General features: G+C 40.8%; 1 protein-coding gene across 1 annotated transcript in view; it reads right to left on the reverse strand.

Annotated features, from left to right (window-relative positions):
• The window catches only part of LOC124722854, a 272,852-nt gene extending 262,491 nt beyond the window's left edge, over positions 1-10,361 (reverse strand). The window contains exon 1 of the mRNA XM_047247980.1: positions 10,292-10,361. Coding sequence (XP_047103936.1) covers positions 10,292-10,309 — 18 coding nt within the window. The 5' untranslated portion in view covers positions 10,310-10,361. The remainder of the gene's footprint in view (positions 1-10,291) is intronic.
• Between the last annotated feature and the right edge of the window lie 13,952 nt (positions 10,362-24,313).

Consider the following 24,313-nt stretch of genomic DNA (forward strand, 5'->3'; position numbering starts at 1 on the left):
TCCCAAACAATGATGGATTTTTTTTTTTGGATGACAATGCACCATGTCACCGGGCCACAATTCTTCACTACTAGATTAAAGAACATTCTAGACAACTGGAGTGAAACATTCGGCTGCCCAGATCCTCCGACTCGAGATGAATCCTATCGAAAATTAATTAAACAGAATCGAGAGGCAACTTTATGCACAAAATGTTGCACCAGCAACCATTTCGCAATTATGGATGGGTATAGAGGCAGCAGCCGGCCGGTGTGGCCGTGGGGTTCTAGACGCATCAGTCTGGAACCGCGTGACCGCTACGGTCGCCGGTTCGAATCCTGCCTCGGGCATGGATGTGTGTGATGTCCTTAGGTTAGTTAGGTTTAAGTAGTTCTAAGTTCTAGGGGACTGATGACCACAGATGTTAAGTCCCATAGTGCTCAGAGCCATTTGAACCATAGAGGCAGCATAGCTCAATATTTCTGCAGCGGACTTCCAACGACTTGTCGAGTCTATGCCACATCGAGCTCCTGCACTACGCCGGGCAAAAGGAGATCCGATAAGATATTAGGAGGTGTCCCATAACCTTTGTCACCTCAGTGTATTCCTGCTCAAACGGAGGTGTAAAAAAAAAAAAAAAAAAAAAAAAAAAAAAAAAAAAAAAAAAAAAAAAAAAAAAAAAAAAAAAGATAAATAAAGATAAATTTGGAAATCTAATTAAAATGTAGGGAGAAGATATAAAAACTGTAACGTTTTTTAATGATTACGTTAATTATGTAAGAGATAGTAAAGGACTGAGACGATCATTTTAAATGAATGGAAGGCCTCTTGAAAAGTGGTTATAAGATGTTTGTGGGTATTGAGTTAGAAAATGAAACACTAAAGGTAGATGAGTTTTTCTAGTTGTATAACAAAGTAACTGACGATGGATGAAGCAGAGAGAAAATGAAACGCAGACTGGCAACTGAGAAAACATATTTTCTGTAAATGAGTAATTTCTTAAATTCGAATATAAATTTAAATGTTCGAATGTCTTTTCTCAAGGTATTTGTCTGGAGTTCTGACTTGTACGTAGCTGAAGAAGCACGATAAACGATTCAGACAGGAAATGAATATTATCTTTCGGAATATGGTGCAGCGGAAAGATGCTGAAGATTCAATGGTTACATACTATATTAACAAAGAGATACTGATTCAAACTGAGGAGAAAATAAAATTTATGACACAACTGGGTTAAAAGAAGGGTTCATTTGATAGGACACATCATGAGGCATCAAGGAATAATCAACTTGGAAATGAACGGAAGTGTGAGGTGTGAAAGTTATATAGGGAGACCAGGACTTGATTACACTAAGCTGGTTGAAATGCGCGTATGTTGCAGTAGTTATGGCGAGATGCAAATAATGGAAATGCCGTTCCAATGTAATATGACTCCGGTGTGTGACACTAGAAGCTGTCCTTGATTTCAGTAAATGCATTTTTGTGATCTTCTAAAGGTGGATTATTTAATCAACACACGAATAAACGTTCGTCGTGGATGTTTACGTTGTCAAGGGGTGAATTAATGAATGTAAAATTAGAGGCGGGAACTTGTCTATGATTTTGTGATTTTTAAACGATGAGGACTCCAGTCAAGACATGAATACACGTTCGCAAGTGAATGTGCACGTCATCAAGTGGTGGATTTCTGAAAGGGAAAACAGAATACAGAGCGTGCCTCCTGGTGGCTGCGACATAGGCAATTTGCAAACTTTCCAACAAATATTTGTGAAGTATATTTTATTTTATAAATCTTCAGTAATAAATCACAAATTGTGTACTATATAATCTTCTTTATTCTAGCATTATCTTCTGATGAATGGGCTCTTTTTTTAACTTTATTATTTGGCCCTCTTTTATTTTGATTTTTCATCCACATGTATTCCCTTAATCACAGTCATTTGTTACCCTAATGGATGACAATTTAGTGCTTGCCTCCTGTTGGCTGTAGGTGACCCTAATGTTTTGCTTATCTAGCAACAAATAATTGTGAAGAATATTTTATTTTACATATCTTCGGTAATAAATCAAAAATCTTCTACCATATACCCTCGTTGTCCTGGCCTTGATCCGTGATGATGGGATTCGCCTCTTCTACTTTATTATTTAGCCTTCTTTTATTTTCACTTTTCTCCCGCATGTGCTTCCTAAAATCACAGTTGTTTGTTACCCTAAAGGATGAAAGTTTAGTGCGCCATCTGTCTAACCATCGCGTGTGTTACTGTACTTACAAAATTTTCGTCTGAGGCAGAAGCTAGGTGCAAGACTGGGATTTGTCTAAAAAGTGAGGCAAATCTCCTAAACACCATACCTGATCCAGTCAGTGTACCATATCTACTCTCGTTTATCATGTGTGAATTCGATCCGGGTTTAGCTCACATTTCTGTTTTGTAACTTAGAACACTGAGGACTGCACTATACGAACAGGTAAGTATACTGGTTAGAAGATTAGTTACCGCCAGGAGATGTGAGGCTAAAATCGTTTAACACCGCCGCTAACCATGCTGATGGCCTCCGTTCACCGAGAAACACAGACCTCAAGTCCACAAGTTTATTTAGGCACGCCAAGTCTAAGTGAAGCCATTGACGGATGAGTAGCTATATAGGTACTGAATCGCGGGACTGTTGACCGCTGAATTTCGTCTACCGCTTCAAATAGCCTCGGACATATTCTAAGGGATTAAGATCGACTGATTTAGCGAGCCAATCAAGGTGCGGCAGGTTGCCCGAAAGTCCGTCAAACGAGAAACGTATCGGTGCAGGCCTGTGTACATGGCTGTCATCTTGGGAGACAGGAGGGTTCACAGCATACTCACCGTGAATATGTAGCAAAAAGGATAAAAATTGGTCATTGAGAATACTAAAATAAACATCCCGTTTTATGTTAACAGTGACGTGAATGAGTGGGTCAAAGACATGATACGAAAAACTACCGAAAAGCATAACAGACGTACGTACTGCTTGAACTATATCCTCCACACACAGCAAGTCAAAAGTTTCACTGGACCGCAAGTTCACTCGAGGTCCTGCACCATTTGAAGAGGTTAAATCGCGACTCGGTGGACCACAATACAGGCATCCGAATATTCACTGTCCAGTCTCTGTGTTCTTTGGCCCACTGCAGACGTGCTGATTTAAGTACCGGCGTTAGCAATAGCCTTTTGCGGGGTACCCGGTTCCGGATGTTGATTACATGCAGTTCTCTTTACAATGTTCGTTCGTAAACATGTTCAGAAAGATCTTGATTCACTTATAGTTGCAATTCCTGACACGTTAGAAACCGATTCTCATAGAAAAGGAGTGTAACTCGCCTCCGTTCCCTGTCGGATATTTTCTTTTTACGACTACTGTTTCAAGGTCTTGTAACTTCGCTGCGAGAACATTCCTCGTTGATACATTGGATAGTGCGCGACCATACACCAATAAATCGGGCGACTTCATTCACAGTGTGCTAAAGGGCACATCCAAACACGACAGCTCCTATCTGCCTTCCTGTCACGTTTACACGTTAACCAAGCGCCTTGCGCTGATCCCGCGCAACGGAATGGCGCATACACACCACTTCACTGCCTTCACTCCCGTCAAAACTGCAGTGTCACGTGTCATCTTTGTAGCAATTGTTCGCCGTCTACAGTGCTCCAGAGTGACCAGGGTATTCCTTTAGAGACCGAACTAATATTTTGTCCTGTAAGATTAGTACGAATGTACTACATATTACTGTAAAAGGAAGGCAGTTCTGCGTTTGGATTAATGGTGTAGTATTCCTAAACACTTTCAAACGACTTTAAAAGTATGTAAATAACGAACATGTTAACAATGAGGTACCTGCCAAAACCTTGGGAGAATATCTATGCGGGAAGGAAAATTACTAGCTAAAAGAGGAAGAGAATGTGCATGAGAAAGAGAAAGAGAGAGAAGTCAACATCAACGGTGAAACGCTGTAGTGACCACTATGGATATACGAAGTAATGTGTGAACAATGGCTTGTATGTTGTGTGCTCAGGGCGAGTAACTACTTACAGCAATGAGTGATTGAAAACATTTACAGTAGTGCCAAGACTTTGCGAAAACTGACGCAACAAATTAAGGTTTGAATATGAGTTCGTTTTAGTCTTTCTCTGGCACGGCTCCCATTCTAGGAAATACCGGAAAGGTGAGCAGCACGACGGCGTTGGAGGGCACATACAACTTACTGCGGGGGCGGTAGTTCACCGCACGTTCTCATAGTCATTTGAAGAGGTACTTTTTTATCTTAATTCGAATGCACCCGTTGCACATATTAATCTCTGTAAAAAATAGAGTGAATGGGTCGTAGAGAGTAGTACTTATGACTGTCCCCAGAGCTATAAACAGGTTGTTTTGTAGGTTATTTAATTGCCGTTTGGTATTATTTTTTATGTTTACTGGGTGCAGCTAGAGCGTGTGTTGAGGAATATATGTGTGATACGAAATTATACAGAGAAATTAGTATTATTATTATTGTTATTATTGAGAATGGTATTGCTGTTGTCTTTCGTTCCGTTGCTTGGTTTGGTAAACTTATTTACCACTGAAATTCATATTCCTTTGTTTCAACGTGATACTTCTTAGTTTATAATGTACTCGGGTTACTTCTTCGACATGGTGTGCATATACACGACTTATAGGATTAAATTTTTTCACAAAGCATGGGATTTATTAAATGAATGTCTTGTATAGTTTACTGAAAGTTATCATTACTGCTTAAAAAATCAGGGCCGAATAATTAATAATAATGATAATAATATTTCCACTCGACTAGTGACCTAGAGCAATTCCTTCTATTGGATGCCGCTTCAGTGACTCAGCTCTCAAGTGTCTTTAGAGTGTAACTGTTTAGGGCAGGCGACCAACGAATGAATAAGAAATGTAATTACTGATGACAATTAGAGAGACGCAAGGATATAATACCCGGAACCAGTACATTGTCAACTATCCTCAGTCAGAAACAACTTAGCCGTAAGTTCCCATTTGATGAACATGTCGCGATCAACAATTTCAAATAGCATTAATACGTCATACAATGCATAGAGAACTTGGTTTTAGCACTGTATATTGGCGAATATTACTGCACGAAAGTGCCAGTCATCCCCTTTTCAATCAACTGCTTGTGCTATAAGTTTCTTCCACCACTAGGGTTCGAGCCGCCTGCCTTCGGACCGAGTGTAACCGCACTAGCTCTGTTTAGACAGAGGCGATATACCGTAATGAAATTCGTATTATTACTATCAAAATTGTGACAGTAGCGAATATTCTACGCAGTGTTACATTTAATGAAATTCTAAAACCCAGGCTACACCATCAGGGACTGAGGACCAAGAAATTCCGACCAACTGCTGTTTGTGTTCTGTTTATGAAGTCTTCTTGATTAAAAATCAGTACAGTAAGCAGAACGTGTGGTTAGCACTCCCCTCTCTCAATTCATAACGACTTTTCGAAACAAGAGCTGCAATTTCTCCTCGAACGGTTTGATCATATTTCTTCACAGGGCTAAATGCGTCCGGTTCCACTCATACCGCTATGGAGAAGTCCTTGGCAGACCTTGAGTTGGGATTCCCGCGTCGTAGATACACGGTGATCGGCCAGCTACAAGACGGACTTACGAAAATTCCCATATCATAGCTTCGTGACTGCTTTTCTGACACTGAATGCCGTTTTCCGAAAATATTTTAACTACTTTTGTGTCGATGACGTTAAATACAACTTTTCTTTCGTTAGTACCCCCAAACATTTATAATCCAAAATTACTTCCACTCCAGTTATTTAACGTAGTCATTTTTGCCTCCATGCACTGTCGTTTGCTGATAGTGTGTAATTCAACTCCCACTTTTTGCTTCTAGTACCGAATAAATTAAGTGGGACATTAAAACACGAACACAAGACCTACCTGGATAGCCGAGCGCGTTAACACGACGCCTCCGCCATTCATATATGAACATAGCCCAGGATCGACTCTTCCTGGTGGATTTACGACGAGGGTCTCTGTACAGGCCAGCATGAATGTGATTTTTAGGGCGTTTCCGAAATCCGTCGAGGTAACTATCGGGTTCTTTCCCACGTCCCGCCTCAAATACACGATTTGTAAACATTCAGAACACGAGCTCACACTTGAACATGTGCTTTGCTCTAAATGCAGACGGAAGTGGCACACGAATTCCATCCCGGGGGCAGGAGTGGCGTCAGGTAGGGTATCCGGCTACCCATCGTCACTAAGCAGGCTTCAAACCTTACAACAATACCGACCTCGCAATCGAACGGGCCAAGACAAAGGTGAAGAAGAAGAGTAAAACAAAAATAAAACAAAACCAGGTAAGCAATAGTTTAGTTCAAATACCAATAGATCTCGCTAATTATGAAGTGTAAGTAGTATTAGTTCTTGATGTTCAAATTTTACAAAAGTTAAAATTCTCTCACTCATTTATCTTTTACAACGCTTTGTTTCAAATAATTTTGTGATGTCAAAGAATCAACGAAGTCATTAAAGATCTACAGCACATGAGCCAAAGAACGACAGTCACGCCTGGTTTTCGTCGTACTTAGTCGTTAAATTTGTACTCGTGAGACGCTTCCCGTTAATGACTTGAACTGAAATACAAATAATGGCACGAACTGAAAAGAAAACACGATGTCACATTCGCAGAACATGGCTGTTGCTGCTGAGCGAAGTACTATGTCATCAGAGGACGTTGTGAGACTTTACGTTTTACGTAGAAAACGGAGAGGATTCGAGCAGTGGTAAAACTCTGTACTCTTAAGGTGAAGGAAATGGGTGCAAATACTCGTAGCTTATGCTGATTCATGGTTTCTATTGTTTTCTCATAAATCAAATTACGATAGCGGCTACGGTTCTTCCAGCTATGTCACGACTAATTTCTTTCCACATTTAGTAGAACTCCTCCGTAAAACAATATTGCTCATTTCTGTGGCCGCCATTAACTTAACAGTTCTAGACTCTGGCTAAAACCACAATCGTGTTCTATGTGTTGTCTCTGTTAAATAAAAGTAGCTTTGCTGTTTCGTAGAGGACAAAGAGTAAGGTAGTGTTTCTGATGATCTGTCAGATGGAAGAGGACGTTAAGTCTTTCATGGTAAGTACAGGGTCTTATATTTAAACTTCCACTCCCTGAGGGGGACTCACGAAAAATGAGTGATCGTAGGTCAATGAAACTTTGTGGAAAGATTTGTAAGGACCTGCTAAAGAGAAACAACGAATAAACCATTGAAAGTAAAACCTATTGACTTTCACATGAGAGGGAAGCACATTCATTAGTTGTGTATCAGATTAAAAATGTTGCACAGTGTGGCCACCATCTGCATCAACGACAGCCTCCAACCGCACTACGAATAGGATATCGTAGTTGTTCGCAGCACTTTTCGGACTGTGTACCATGAAATGTTTAACTGCATGACACGGCCCATGCAGTGTTTGAAGATCACACATTGCGTCCAGCATTCTCAGCCATGTGAACAGGAACGTCTTGAGATATTTGTGGTGCAACTGCCCGTCAGCCTCTCCCATGAGCACTTCACAAACCGTCAGTTGATTCAAACCTCCGAATCACGTTCTTCTACATCGATTCTGAAATAGGAACTCTCCGTATTCCTTTAACGCGTCGACAATCGTAAAGAGAGCAACGATATTGCTGTTGTTTTGATAAAATAGCTCTCCTCACCTTGTCCAGATCCATGTTAACTGCCTGCAAACTTAATGCACACTGATGATTGTCTTCCAATCCAACGTCGCCCTACCAATACCAGCGCCCAGCGACGACTCTAACAGTACTAGCAACGCAAATCCTGCAGCGCCAGTCTGAACATCATTCCTGTAAAGTTATGTACCCATACGGTAAATAGCTTTCAGTCTACACTGCATGAAGTGGGGAAAGTTTAATTATTACCACACTGTAGATAACGTACACCATCGTTCCTTGCAGTAGTACCTTAATTCTACTAATTTCCCGTTAAAAATTGTTACAGGCTATAATATAGATTTATTTTAAATTTGTCGCTCTCGATCGAGTGAGGTCGTGCAGTGGTAAAGGCACTAGACTGGCTTTTGTAAAGAGCGAAGTCAAGACACAGTCCAGGCTTAGCGATTTAGAGTTATCCTGGTTTTCCTAAATCTGTAAACAGAAAATCTGGAACTGTGCCTTTGAAAAGGGTACTGTCGATTTCCTCTCATAACCTTGCATCAGACGAGTTTTTGGCACATTTGAATGACCTCGTTGATGGAAATTTGACTCTGATTTTCTTTCTTTCTTTGAACCAGGTTTTCCATCAATTTAGGATTGAATTTTAGGGTAAATGTGAGATGTAGTATCTAATAATCCCTATCGCCTTCAGATTTATGGAAACTGACTTTCAATGGGAGAAAATGTGTCAACGATATTACTTGTAAGTCAGATACTAGATTATTTGAGTTATGAATTGACGTTGTATCTGTCTTCTGATAGTTAAGGACTCTATGAGTGTTAGTCTAGGAGCGAATGGCAAAGAAGAATTCTAACCAATGTTCCATTAATATAAAGACTATGGGCAGTTTTCCCGTTGAAGCAAAATCAAGAACTAATAGAGATTTTGTGCCGTGCTAGGTTGACTCGTAATTGAAATATGTTTTCAGTTCATTCAAAGTTCGTCGTAGGCACTCTGACTCATGTAGCCTTTGCAGATTATTGGGTTTCGCGTAACATCTGAAAGGAATGCAATATTTATAATATCAAGAATAAAAATCTACAACGCTGTCTCAGGTTTTAATGTCGAGTGGGCTAGGGCTTAACAAATGGGAGATACTAGTTTTTGACAGAACGTATTCACTAGGCTTTTTATCAGTTAAAAAGATAGTAATCCTGTTTGATACATTTCAAAAATTGTCAGATGAAATTTCTCCTTCAACCCCGAGAAGGACTCAGTACTGAGAGTGACATTACGCAGAAACTGTTCTTGTTTTACAGAGTTAGAACGCATCGATGTAAGCAGGTATATGCATAATCAGTTTCCTGCAGTTCATCGACACCAACCTCTAAATTTAATTTACAATCAAAACTTTGGAAGAATTTGTGAGCAAGATAGTAAAGATTAATCAGAAATTATAAATAGTAATTTACGACTCATCCCGTCAAAAGACTTAGAAATTTAGGTTCTAATCTCTTATTATACGGAAGCGAACTTAAGAAATCGAATTAAACGGCATAATGTCTTATAGAGAACTATTTGGTGTTTTTGTGAATTGCTGAGAACAATCTATTAGTGAATACTGCCAACGAGATAAAAAGCTCTGTCTTCGGATCTAGTTCATGAGTAACAACCATTTATATCAGTACAATGGATTAAAACATAATTTATGTATGTTGTGCGTTAGAGGAATTTGAAACTTAACTTAGATAAAGTCTGAGTGAAGGCAGTCGAATAAACAGCCATTCCACGAAGTCGATAGTAAAACCATCATTCTCTTACCAATTTGAGTTGTTGTCACTGTCAACACACAGATTTTACACTAGTACATTTACTGTGCATTTCGACTGATATGCATTCGAAATTTAAGCAGTTCGTGATTTAAGCTGAACTGTCTAAGTTTCATTTTCATTCACGTAGGCAGCATGTGAGACACGTAACTGTGACACAAGTAGTTTTTACTGACACATTACATATTTAAGTTTTTATTTATATTCTAATTTTCAATAGAACAGACACAACTTAAGTGACTGTTTATTGTTGGACTGTAAAATGAACTGTTATTCCATTAATCCTCACCCACAAAAACATATAACAGTTGGACGTACCATCTTAATAAACGGCTACGAACATGGGTTTTATTTTGAGAGCTGGACCTACAGTGAGTAAACGATTACTGCGTATTTTACAACGCTTAATATACATTAGTAAGGATAGTTTTCGTTTTACAGAGTTTTGCATACTGAATGAAAAACTGACTTCTCAGTTTGTTTATCTGCGTTTTTCTTCGCTGAAAGATAATTAGTTGCGATAATCAATGAAAATATCAGTATGCTCCCAGGGTGTTATAGTGATAAGAATCATGACAATAGATCCATAACGTATTACTACGCTGCGGTGATGCATATTACACTATAGATTTATTACGTTATTTCATTCCACTTCTCACGGTCTGTCTTCTGACTCTGCTGCTCCTCTCTAAAATTAGCTATCCTCCACAGTGAGCGCCCGTCTGAAGAAGTTAGATGCCGCCGTAGCATTTTACTTGCAGGAGCACGCAGCTGCGACCTTGAGGTGGCGTTACCTTGAGCGCGACGTCCATGGCAGTGGCAGTGGCAGCGGCGTCGGCGGTCGAGAGCTGGCAGCTTGCGCCAGAGCAGCGGCCACTTGTACGCAATTAGGTCAGCCGCACCGCCTTATAGCGCGCGCGCCGCCGGATCCGGCCAATGGCGCGCCGGGTCACGGACATCCGCTAGCTCGCGGAAGTCCCCCCAACGCCAGCGCCCCTCCTAAAAACTCCGCTCTCCTCTGCTTATTCTCAGTGGCCGAGGCCCCGGCGTGAACGACGCTTCGTACCAGATCCCAGCAGGCGTCACGCCCGTATGTCACCTCTTTCCGTGCCAACTAAAAATGTCTGACCAACAAGAAAGGAATCAGTACAGTTCCGCCTGTATTATCGGATCCAAGTATTCCGCTGAAGTAGATCTTACCTACAGGGAGTCTGAATGATTTTTTTAATTATATTTCAGATTTCGTTTTGAGCGGCACACATTCGGACTGACAAATGAAACACAGGGTTGATTTTTTTTTTTACCTTCTAATATGGTAACGTAAATCACATGTAGTACAACGAGTTTTTCAGCTGTTATAATATCTACATTAAAACACGCTGTAACCAACCGTAGTATTAATATCTGTTACACCTAAACGTCATGCCGGCCGGTGTGGCCGAGAGGTTCTAGGCCGTTTCAGTCTGGAACCGCGCGACCGCTACGGTCGCAGGTTCGAATCCTACCTCGGGCATGGATGTGTGTGACGTCAAAAAAAATTGTTTCAAATGGCTCTGAGCACTATGGGACTTAACTTCTGAGGCCATCAGTCCCCTAGAACTTAGAACTACTTAAACCTAACTAACCTAAGGACATCACACACATCCATGCTCGATGCAGGAGTCGAACCTGCGACCGTAGCGGCCGAGCGGTTCCAGACTGTAGCGCCTAGAACCGCTCGGCCACTCTGGCCGGCGTGTGTGATGTCCAGAGACTATAATATATCCTACAAGTACGTGAGGTCGTTCGGTGCAAGTGCACTTCTGAGATGAAGAAGTTGACACAGCAGAAAATTATGTAGCGGGTCATGTAAAATCAGTTAGAAGACTAATGACTCAAACAAAAATATCGTAAAATTCTGTTCTCATCACGTTTAACACAAGCAGCTAATTAAAGTACGTGTCCGAGGATTTTCAGTGCCTCGTAACTTTCAAAGGTCATAGAATGTGGTCCTCATTCATACAATATTTCTGATAGGCTGAGATCCTGAAAATATTCCTTGCACCATAAGAGTGTACAACTCCCTTATATGTACACTACGTGATACATGCGAAGGTACGCCATACATTATGTTACAGTAGATGGCTGCTGCGGCATAATAATAAGACTTTCTGAAAAATAAACCAGAATCCTTTTGAGGTCCAATCAACACTTATTAAAAGCAAATCCATTGAGACTACTATGAAGGCATTGTGAGAGATAAGTGACAAGCAGGACTAGAGCCAGTAAAACCATTAAATTATAATGACAGAGGCACTGTCAGTAATCAAGAAAGTACTCATTGTGTGAATCAATAAATACAAAAGGTAAAGGGAAAGAACGTCCCCAAAACCACTTAATCGTTAGCTTTAAGACTTGGATCAATAAATACGAGGGCGTGCTGAACAGTAGTGACTCAGAACTTTTTATTCCGTTCTCAACATCGGTTGACGTATTGTAACACTACGAGTCAAGATAGCTGTAACGGAACTTGAATAGCGTAAAGTTATCGTTAAAAACGCAGGCCGCACGATTTGTTACGATTTGGTCGGTCATAATAGTAGTAACATGCTTTTGAATACAATTAAAATTCACTCCTGGAAATGGAAAAAAGAACACATTGACACCGGTGTGTCAGACCCACCATACTTGCTCCGGACACTGCGAGAGGGCTGTACAAGCAATGATCACACGCACGGCACAGCGGACACACCAGGAACCGCGGTGTTGGTCGTCGAATGGCGCTAGCTGCGCAGCATTTGTGCACCGCCGCCGTCAGTGTCAGCCAGTTTGCCGTGGCATACGGAGCTCCATCGCAGTCTTTAACACTGGTAGCATGCCGCGACAGCGTGGACGTGAACCGTATGTGCAGTTGACGGACTTTGAGCGAGGGCGTATAGTGGGCATGCGGGAGGCCGGGTGGACGTACCACCGAATTGCTCAACACGTGGGGCGTGAGGTCTCCACAGTATATCGATGTTGTCGCCAGTGGTCGGCGGAAGGTGCACGTGCCCGTCGACTTGGGACCGGACCGCAGCGACGCACGGATGCACGCCAAGACCGTAGGATCCTACGCAGTGCCGTAGGGGACCGCACCGCCACTTCCCAGCAAATTAGGGACACTGTTGCTCCTGGGGTATCGGCGAGGACCATTCGCAACCGTCTCCATGAAGCTGGGCTACGGTCCCGCACACCGTTAGGCCGTCTTCCGCTCACGCCCCAACATCGTGCAGCCCGCCTCCAGTGGTGTCGCGACAGGCGTGAATGGAGGGACGAATGGAGACGTGTCGTCTTCAGCGATGAGAGTCGCTTCTGCCTTGGTGTCAATGATGGTCGTATGCGTGTTTGGCGCCGTGCAGGTGAGCGCCACAATCAGGACTGCATACGACCAAGGCACACAGGGCCAACACCCGGCATCATGGTGTGGGGAGCGATCTCCTACACTGGCCGTACACCACTGGTGATCGTCGAGGGGACACTGAATAGTGCACAGTACATCCAAACCGTCATCGAACCCATCGTTCTACCATTCCTAGACCGGCAAGGGAACTTGCTGTTCCAACAGGACAATGCACGTCCGCATGTATCCCGTGCCACCCAACGTGCTCTAGAAGGTGTAAGTCAACTACCCTGGCCAGCAAGATCTCCGGATCTGTCCCCCATTGAGCATGTTTGGGACTGGATGAAGCGTCGTCTCACGCGGTCTGCAAGTCCAGCAGGAACGCTGGTCCAACTGAGGCGCCAGGTGGAAATGGCATGGCAAGCCGTTCCACAGGACTACATCCAGCATCTCTACGATCGTCTCCATGGGAGAATAGCAGCCTGCATTGCTGCGAAAGGTGGATATACACTGTACTAGTGCCGACATTGTGCATGCTCTGTTGCCTGTGTCTATGTGCCTGTGGTTCTGTCAGTGTGATCATGTGATGTATCTGACCCCAGGAATGTGTCAATAAAGTTTCCCCTTCCTGGGACAATGAATTCACGGTGTTCTTATTTCAATTTCCAGGAGTGTATAACGGCGATACCTGTTTAGTGTTATTGGAAATAATATGTAGTAAATTAATGAGTAAGGTAGCCGATCCTATAAGAAGAGGTAAAATTGGGCATATTAAGGTGTTTTGCTTTATATCGAGTAAGCCGATGATACGGCGTTTTTTTTCCGTTTTACTCTTAGAAGTAAACAAGTAAAGAAGTGCTATTTGTGCGTTGTGAAAAATATAGGGGCGAATTTTAAATAGCTATTGTGTATTATCAGACTAACAAATGGACATTTAGTTACACGAAATCGCGGATAGCGAAATGTGGTCATTAAATTGAATACACCTACAGGGCGGTCAATTCCGGGATAAGTCTATTCGCATGTCACGAGGGACGCGGTAATGAGACCGTTTATTTTTTAATTATATCGCGGAGAGCGGGCTTCAATTTATAAAAAGGAGAAAAATAGTATCATTATCATTGACTGTTGGTGTCAAGCAACCAAAACTGTTCATCAAAGGGTTTCGGTGAATGAGTGGTGAATGCGAAATGAAATTGTGAACGAAGTTATGTTAAATAAAGCAGAAGAGACAAGACAGTTTGGACGCATCTGTTATTATTCCATAAACTGTAACATTTCTTCTCGTTGTACGAAGCCTTTATAGACGATCGTTATGACAATTTGCTTTGAAGGAATCTCGTTACGAGTTAGGTTTTGGGGACCTAGTCAAGATGGGATAGTTCGTAGATCCTAACTACTGCAGCTATACTGGAATCAGGTGCTACTGTGACCGTTGTGTGTTGTCAATGGCTTAAGGTCATTATATCTCATGCTCTAAGATCGACGTGCCTTTCCTCTTGGTATAACGGTGTCTCACAGTAACAACGACAACGCCGACGGCGAAGGAAGATACGGTAGAGTATTACACTTCGTGCATTTACTCGGTCGACTTTCACGCGTCGCTGACGCAAGTTGCAACTCTCTGCCGCCAGAGGAATCCGAACTGGAACATGTAACATGGCGGTGTGTAACCGAACTGTGTTGGTGCATGAGAAACAACGTGGTGTAATCGAGTTTCTAATTGGAGAAAACCGGCCTCCAGTTGAAATTCATAGAAGGATGAAAGCTGAGTACGGTTTTGAACGTGATGGTAATGGGTTCCTTAACAACACTGTGACATGTGTGAAATCTGTGTTTACCAATCTGACTCCGAAAACAGGAGAGCATCGACTGGGTCCCGCTACAAAGGTTCATCGACGTAAAAAAAGCTGAAGATCACGCCATCAGGAGACAGTCATGCTCACAATGGTGCATTTGGAATACAGACCTAACGGCACCACTATAAACCATGCAAGGTACTGCGAGACCCTCAGGTAACTTCAAGCACTAATTACAAGAGTCTGTCTATGCATGTAGCACATTCTCCATTAGCATGACAATGTCAGACCACACACGACATCTGCAACAATCCGTCGCATTGGGTTCACTGTCATCGATCATCCTTCATAGAGTACTGGCTTGGTCCCATCCCATTTTGGTCAGTTTACAAAATTTAAAGAACCGCTTTGACGACTTCAGTTTGATAATGATGAAACGGGTTGAAGCGTAGGTGAGGTTGTGGCTCGATTAATAAAGTTAGTCATTCTACAACGATTGAATCAATAAACAGGTATCTCGTTTGGAGAAACGTTTTCGTCGCCAAGGTGAGTATGTTGATAAATAATGACCACTTAACTACAAACTTCATAGCATCAGTCTGCAATGAATATTATCTCAGACTGAAGAATCCATCATTTGTTAGAAATATCAGAATCGTACAGGATATTATTCGTAGTTATTCGTAAAATTTTACGAACCAAGGAAAAAGTAATATGTTCTACAGTGAAATAAACGAATATTACATACCTGAAAAAAGGCACTAATTGCTAAAAAAATTACAAGAAAAAATACTCGATGGAATGTTAAAGAATATATTCACTTATATTTAAAAACTTTCATTACTAGCAGATGTTTTTGAAAATTTTTAACAAACAGGTATATATTGACACGTATTGTCCAGAACAAACTGCCTGTTACGTGAGCAGAGCCGTAAACAAGGAACTAAGAAATCACACTGGAAGCACGTTTATTGATACACGCAAAAGTACATAGAGAGATGAACCGCCTGTCTCTGCACGGAGAGGTCTGTATTTTACATACATGGAGAACTTAGCAGCTTACAATACTCCATAAGCAAGTACCAGAATCATCTAGAAATAAGAAATGTAAATGACAATCAATTGCAAGTGGCAGGAAGCTAAGCAACGACCGGCACGTCGCCAGCCAGTAACCCTAATCGCTATATTAAGGCGGGCGACGTACAACACAAGCAAACATAATCATTTAATTTAGATTTTTACTGAATGTTAAATAACACCGAGGTTATCATAGAAACTATACTGAAATTGACTACAGTACCTCTTCATTTATTCTATGACTGAAGTTTGATAATAGTTGTCAAGAAAGGAAATGCCTTAAATCAAAGAACAAACTCAGAATCTACGATCTTAATACTGAAACAAATTGGTTATGTAGATATTCTAAAAGAAATGAAGCTTCATGAGCTCGTGGCACTCTCTTTTGCTATATTTAATCTCATATGTAATGCTGCTTCCGCATAACCTAGGCACTTATTACTTATTTCAAAGTTGAAATACCTGTATTTAGAATGTATACCTCTCTTTCCATGCTCCCGGGAGTCTTAATAGAATGTTGATCAAGATTCCTTTGACTGCTGCAATCTAAGTTGTAGTAAGATAATATAACTGAATTAAGTACATAACGTTTTTATATATTCAGAAAGAACAAAAGACAGAAAACTTTCCCGCTCTGAAGCAACTACCCTCCTGTCTCCGACTATGTCTCAAAATCTGTGGAGTTTCACATCATATTGAACTTACTGAGACTGCTCTTGGCTTTGACAAACTATTTGGATTACCTCTCAAAGAAGCAGATTTATATAAAATGTAGCTGATGTAGGGATGAAGAACAGGAAGCAAATAATATTATTTATATTTTAGGTGCTTCTGTTTAAAAGAAGTTGGCTTGAGCGACTTACATTGGAAGCACGACTTGTCTTTCCCTAGAAATGGGGACCTTAGATTAGACCTTCTGAATCCAGTATAGCACTCATTGACTGTCCATAAAACAGCGTTCTAGACTCTGCTTTCTTGAAAAGCATCAAGAGGACACTGTGTACGGGATGTCTTCCGTTGTGTTTTAATGTGCAATATTGAGCGTTCGAGTGGTTTGAAGTATTATTTTTCAATCCTTATGACATTAAACCTTTAGAATGCATTGCCCAATACCTCTGTCAAGTGTTCTGGGACATCATTCTCACTGACAGTGTCGCCTTAGTTTTCTTGCTGATTCTGTAACCCCGTTTATCTTCTTTACAATAACATCCTCTGAGCAAGTACCTACGGTTTACAGTTTCAATCCCTTTACTGAACACAAGTTTAAAACAAGGTGGTTGTGTCTACCCTCCAAAACTGTCGCTAAATCCTTCACTGTGCTTCACAAGTAGTGATAATGTTCTTTGTAAACTAGGGAATAAAGATAGACAAAGATAAGCAAATTACTAGGGTTGATATACGACCAGAAGAAAATGAATGACACATTGGTGTTCCAAAAGGAGAGCTGAATTTCTTAAAGTACGTTTTAATATCGGCCTTTTCTTTAACCATTTTCGAAAGTATAAATGTAGGCAATGCGAAGTTTGACATTGTAATTCGAAAGGAGAAGGATATCTTAGTTCATATGTACATTTTTACCTGTTTCGAAACAAAAGAATAATATCACCTTAATCTACCATTTCAGTTTCTTTACAAATATTTACTAATGTTTACTGAAGAGCAGCTGTAATGACAAAACTGAAGTACTACGTGCGATCCACAAAGCCTAAATGTGTATTTCCCTTCGCAAAGGCCTATACGAACTTTGACACATGAATCAGTGCTAACAAGTGGTTGTGGATAAAGACGGTAAAGGTGGAGTATGGCATACAAAATATGGACCTATAGTAATGAATCGAGCTAAGATGGGCATTTAATAACAAATTTTGGCCTGGGCATGCAATAACAAATCCTGCTTCTTGTTTGGTGACAGTTATATAGTGATGTATTTTCGCTATGTTAAGGTTTCACCTTGTTGAATTAATTAAAGGTGGTTAAATTTATTTATAATAAGATACTTCTGCTTGAGTACGGCATTCGCATTAATAATAAATGAGGAAACAATGTATGCCAGATGCATGACTGCAAATAAAGCACAGTATAATTGATTTAATTTCTCAATATGCTTGATTTCTTAAAGTACCCTAGCATCGGCGGGTATGTGACTGATTAGAGCTTCAGTTTTCTGTGACAGGTAGAACGGCCATCAGCGAGTAATAGACGACATCTGTGGCCTGACTCAATTTGTGTTGTTCGCGTTTAGTGTTGCTACCTTGCCTGGTAAAGTATTGTAAGGGGCATGAACTGTCTTTGACGGTGAGTGCTCACTGTAAGGAAGACAGAGATACCTCGTACATGTGAGACAGCATTATCAGCATGTGGTATATTTTTCAAGAGATCTTATTGTGGGTCTCTATGTGGACAACTGGTAGAAATGGGCAATATACAGATTAATGTGGCATTCGAATACTGCAGTGGCTCAAAGTTAGACTGGATGGGAAAGTGAGGGCAGGCATACAAGTTGTTATGGTTCATATCGACAACGTCTGAACACCAGAAATTAAGATCGCCGTACCGTGTGCCGCGCATATCGTAACCCCTCCATATCTGTGTCTGTCGTCCGAGAACAGATAACGGGCTCCCTACAGCATACTGCATGATCCCACACCATTGGTCTGAGCCTAGCAGCAGCCGTATCCTCACCGTCATAGTCTGCCGTCAACACAAAGAGTTTCATTTGGAATGGTGCCATGACCTGGAAAAATGGACTGCTTTTGAATGACATTGCACTGTGTTCAACGATGAATTACGGTTGTACACCAGATAAACATCATCGGCGAGTGTGGAGGCGACCTAGGTGGAGGTTCTATATTTACAATGTTTTCCAATGCTTTGGAGAGTCACAGCAGTGTTACTCCAGGTGTCATAGTGTGGGGAGTCATCGGGTATGACTTCATTCTCGCGTGGTACTGACTGAAGGGAACTATGATGGCATAACAATATGTCAAGGGAATCCTGCGTCCTCATGAGTTAACGCCAATGAGATAGTATTGTGGTGCAATTTTTCAACATAACAATGCTCGTCCATACATCGCACGTGTCTCTATGAACTATGTGTGTCATGTTGAGATCGTACGGTGGTCAGCGAGGTCCCCAGACTAGTGAAGTTTCATACTATTTTCTTCCTCTTGTGGGTTCTTCACTATTTTGATAAGCGTATTCCCACTACTACGACAGTAATGCACATTATATTAATGAAAATCTGTCAGGCTCTAACCAACATAGCACCTCGTGGTTATAGAAAAGCGATATCTCTCATGAACGCTCACACCGAAACCTCTCAGTGAAGTACCCGCTAGCAGTATTTCACTCCTAATGATATGCAACGTTCCCAGTTGGCGTTTACGTACGTGTGATTTGTCAGTTCAGGTTGTTCTGCTAGTCAATTGAATTATCTTACAATCCCTTTTGCAGACCTCTTTGGCCATTCTAAAAAAGGAGCATACAGTCGCCAAGAAATTTTGTTCTATAATGGCAGTGAATTGCTCCTTCTACAGCTGCAACTAGGTTCTCAGGTGCGCGTGTCCATCTGTCAGTTCTGTCTTCTAAAAGCGCCTTTATTCAGCAAATTATCTGCATCCTTACCGCTGGTCATATCAAGGGACAAGACAAACTTTATCATTTTTACTTCCGTCTGTCTCCAGATTCCTGACTTTTTACGACGGCCTAGTCACGTCTGTCTCGGTCAGAAATGCTGGGAGAAAATAGCGTATCTTCAGTGTCTGGGCAGCAGACGCCCTATCTTCTCGATACATTACATTCCTCCAGCCGTAAATGGTGCGTAATCCTAGAGCACTAACAATTTATTTCAGTTAGGTGGCAGTGATCCACCAATAAAATCCTATATTGCCTTACATTATCCTACACTCACTATCTTCGATTACAGAACTGAGCAAAATTCTCATTCACACGACTAGACTCTGTATGCAGAAAGCTAACACCTAACACTTGTTCAGTTTTGGATCACTTTCCTGGTGCGCATTATTTGCTGCACAATATGCAACTGTTAGCTGGCAGCGTGGATTGGCCGCGCGGTTAGAGGCGCCATGTCACTGATTGCGTGGTCCCTCCCGCCGGAGGTTCGAGTCCTCCCTCGGGCATGGGTGTATGTGTTGTTCTTACCACAAGTTAGTTTAAGTATTGTGTAAGTCTAGGGACCGATGGACTCTGCAGTTTGGTCCCTTAGGAATTCACACACACATACATTTCGAAATGTTAGCTTTCCTAAGACCATTTTCCGCTGAGCTAGAAAATTTAACTCTCTCTCTCTCTCTCTCTCTCTCTCTCTCTGTGTGTGTGTGCGTGTGTGTGTGTGTGTGTGTGTGTGTGTGTGTGTGTGTGTGCGTGTGTGTGTGAGCGAGTGTGCGTGTGTTTTTGTGTGTGACTATTTATATTAAACATACAACTATTACTACTACTTATGGGCGTAGTTCACTGTTTTTTAGCATACTCATACTTTATAACGTCATACACTTCGGTGCTAGACACAAGCACGTCTGAAGGGTGCTGGGACCGCCTGCTGACCGGACAACATTTACGCAGGTATTGGAATATGGGGGATATGTACACGGAGTAGAAAGAGCCCTTAGAAGTTCACCATCATCTATAATGATCAACCTATGCAGGAAGATGCAATCGGAACGTATTCACCTGTTTTTCTTACTAATGGGAGACGACCAGTAACTTCATAACTTACGAATAGTGTGCAGATGTTTTACATAACACTCTACAGACATGAAAGTGCTTGTGAGTGCCGGCAGATCGCCTGACCTCAATCCTGGTGAGCGCATCTGGGACGCCTTTGCGTGACGTATACGCTCCGTGGACACAGATTGGGCCATCGTTAACGAAATGTAGTGGACGATGACACGGCCACGGAGCAGAATGACTCCTCAACAGAACAGCTGTGTTATGGAGACCGTGCCACAACCCGTCGTCACCGTCATAGGGGTTACATGGAGCTATTCACACTTGTAGGTGGATGTTGGTAATTAAATTCCTCAGGGCAAATTCTGTTCAAGACACATGGATGTTTATGCTGGAAATACTCGTATACGAAATAACGTTGAACATTACTTAATAAGCGCAGAGATCTGTGACAAAACGGGAAGCAGTGCATAATGTGTCATCCTGTGCTACACTTTGAAAAGAACTTACACGCTGCTGTAATTGCCAAGAACAATTTGAAGAAATCATGTGACGTGGGAAACATTCGGCGAAAAGAAGTTTCTTTACAGTACTTATATTTTCTCTTAAACTACAATTTATTACCCTTCGAATGTGAAGTTCCTTTTAAAATTAAAGTATTTTCAGAAAAGAACAACATACTGCTCTTAAACGGTTTTTTGCGTTCTTCTCACATCCCCTGTCACAGTAACGTTTTTGTAAGTAAAAATTTCTTTACGTTCCGCTATGCAGTAAGAAAGGAGGATTGTGTGATTGCGTAATTCTATTCATGTCCACTATCTTTGGGCATAGTGAATTATGTTTTTAGAAATTATGGGTAGTCCATAATATAATGATTTGTGGCAGAAATTATACATCTACCAAACTAAATATTTTGTTGAAAGCCCAGTTTGTGAAGTGTACACTAAACGAGCAGAAATTTGTGTATGCAGCATGGCAGTTTCGCGAGGCGATGTGGTAGCTCACTTTAAGCAGTTTTGTGGTTAATGATTGTGGGTACCGCCTAAGAAAGGAATTTTAATATCACCCGGCATTACGCTGTACTACAGCACTCTGCAGAGTCGCCTTTGAAGCTCAAGCCCCTACCTCAGTGCGACAAAGACGGAGGAGCATAAACATCAGCTGGAAATTCGTTTACCCGCAAATCGACGTGCTTCTTAAATTAACAGCAACAAAACCGGTATCTCCTTTCAGAACATTAATTGGAACGTCATCGAAAGCGAACATGACTGACGGACAGAAATATCAATACTGTATGGAATCAGTATATACAAGCGAAAAGTTACCAGAAATTTCTTACGGAAAAGTGAAGAGATATTGTAAATGCATGTACCCAAGTTACAGAACACATCTACCGACAATCCTGTAAATGACAAAGTTTCTTCTTTCCTCTTGTAAAAAACGCAAACATCCATACAAAAGACTTCACGACCACAATATTCAGCTGCACTAGTCACACTAGGGAAAATCTTTTAGTTGACTTACACAAATATCATTACTCGTGTTTTCGCGTTAACGTTAAAGAGTGAAATACTACAAATGTCTCGGAAAATACGAGTATTTGTGCACTTGGGAAGTAACAAGACTCAGAGGGTGCATAGTTAAATTATAATTGTTCCAATCGGTGTCCGCTGCATAATTGCAGGAAGTTATCGAGGTTCTGTTTATCAAAAATACCGGCAACAGCGAAGATATTAACAATAATCTGTAATCTCCAAATCATAGATAAGTACAAGAGCAATAAAATAAAATTCGATTCTTTTATCAGAAGTGTCGATTGTTATAGCTACCTTGCACAGTTAGGCGGCTCAACGTGTAGTTTCTTGATAACACGAAATTCACTTCAGACCAATTATTTAGTTTTCTAGTACTTTATATCTTACAATAATACGTTAACGAACAGGAGAAGATGTGGATGGATATTGGGAGCTTTTAGATCAGACATACGACAGCAAACATAAATAAAAGTCACAATAAATCTTAATAGGAGATTTTAATGACCAGTTAGGAAAGGAAGGAAGATATAGAGATGTAGGAGGTAAATGGCCAGCACAACGAAGAAAAAACAAGGAGGGCATGGAAAATCGAAACTTGGAAACATGCAGACTGGAAAATTCAGATTTTCAGCTGTTTGATATCTTGATGGATAAAAATTACCACTGGGAAATCTACAGTCCGAAAGTTATGAGAGGGTCGAATACTGGATCAGATCACTGCATATTAAAAATAAAAATTAAATTCCTCCCACTAACAAACAAAAACTCTCACCCCAGAAATAAGAGAGGCTACGACCCTTATATATTGATAAATGACAAGCAATACGAGGAACAAAGAGATAATATAAAAAGGACAGAGGATTCAGAGGAAATAATTCCCCAGCTGAAAGAAACAGTTTGAACAAGTAGCCAGAATAAATCCTACGAAAACACACGAATGTTAGAACTATACATAGACACCAAGACTGTTTAAGGTATCAGAATCATAAAGCAGGGGAATCACGGTTGGATCTCACAGGACAAAGGAGGATAACCCAAAAAAATAATAAGAATGGTTAAACATCAATACCAAAATGACATACTCGTAATGATAGAAACAAATAGCGATAAAGATAATTAAGGGGATTACTGCAATGGATTTAGCAGACAACTAGAAAGATATGATCATTCAACATCAGTGTTATAGGATAGAAATAGTTAATTGGCCCATAGCAATAGAAAATAATCCAAAAAATAGAAGAAACGTTTAACAAAATACTAAATTGCGAATATCCTTCATAACTACTTCACATAAATATACAGTAGATACCCCTATTAAAGCAACAGTGTAAACTATAAACACACCTGAAATCCACCAAGTCTACATAGCTTTGAAAGAGCTCAAAAACTATTATGTAAGTGGAGGAGATCAAACATTACCGGAGCTTTGCAAATATGCAGCAGAACCTATGAAGATATCATTACACGAATGCATACTGAAAATCACGGACAAAGAACTTCGTGAATAATTAACTACAGCTAGAATCCGTCGATTACGCAAAAAAGGAGACAGATCAATTCCCGAAAGCTATAGAGGAATTTCCCTTCTGAAAATCACATGTAAGGTCATGTCAGAGACTCTACATGGTCGTTGCAAAGGTCAGATTGAACTGCAAATTGGAGAACGCCAAGATGGATTTAGCCCCTGAAGACGCTGCCCAGAACAGATAATCATTTTTAATTTGTTGATTGATTGCCACAAAAGAAGACAAAAACAGAATTCATATCGATTTTAGACTTCAAAAAGGCTTATGATTGTACTTAAAGATATAGAGCGACGAAGATATTACGGAATTTCCAACCCCATCCCAAACTAATAACAATAATAAAATTAGCTACAACAAAAACCGAATATAAATTTGGGAGGAGGTTCCTCCGAGCCATTTACGATTAAAACAGGGCTAAGACATGGGGATGGCTTTTCGCCATTACTTTTCAACTGTGCTATGCAGTATGTGATGAGGGAATTGTATAAGGAAAACCCTAAAAAATAATAAGTGAGACCAAGAAAGATAAAGTAAATTTAAATTGCCGGGGACATTCAAGAACCCGGAAATCAAATAATAAGGCTACAGAATATAGTATAAAAATAGTACTCCCAATATCATTCGAAAAGACTGAGATAATCGTAGCAGAGTACTAGTAATCAACCACGTACCAGTAAATAAAAGCAAATTAAAAATAGTAAAACTATTTAAATACCTAGGAGAATTTATAACATAGGACTTGCACGAGAAACCTGCATGGCAAGAGAGAACTAACAGAATGATAAAAACTGAAAATTTAATATGGTCTACAGAGAATAAAAAGTCTATCAATCAA

Source organism: Schistocerca piceifrons, chromosome X, assembly GCF_021461385.2.
Source record: "Schistocerca piceifrons isolate TAMUIC-IGC-003096 chromosome X, iqSchPice1.1, whole genome shotgun sequence".
In the NCBI taxonomy this organism is placed as follows: Eukaryota; Metazoa; Arthropoda; class Insecta; order Orthoptera; family Acrididae; genus Schistocerca; species Schistocerca piceifrons.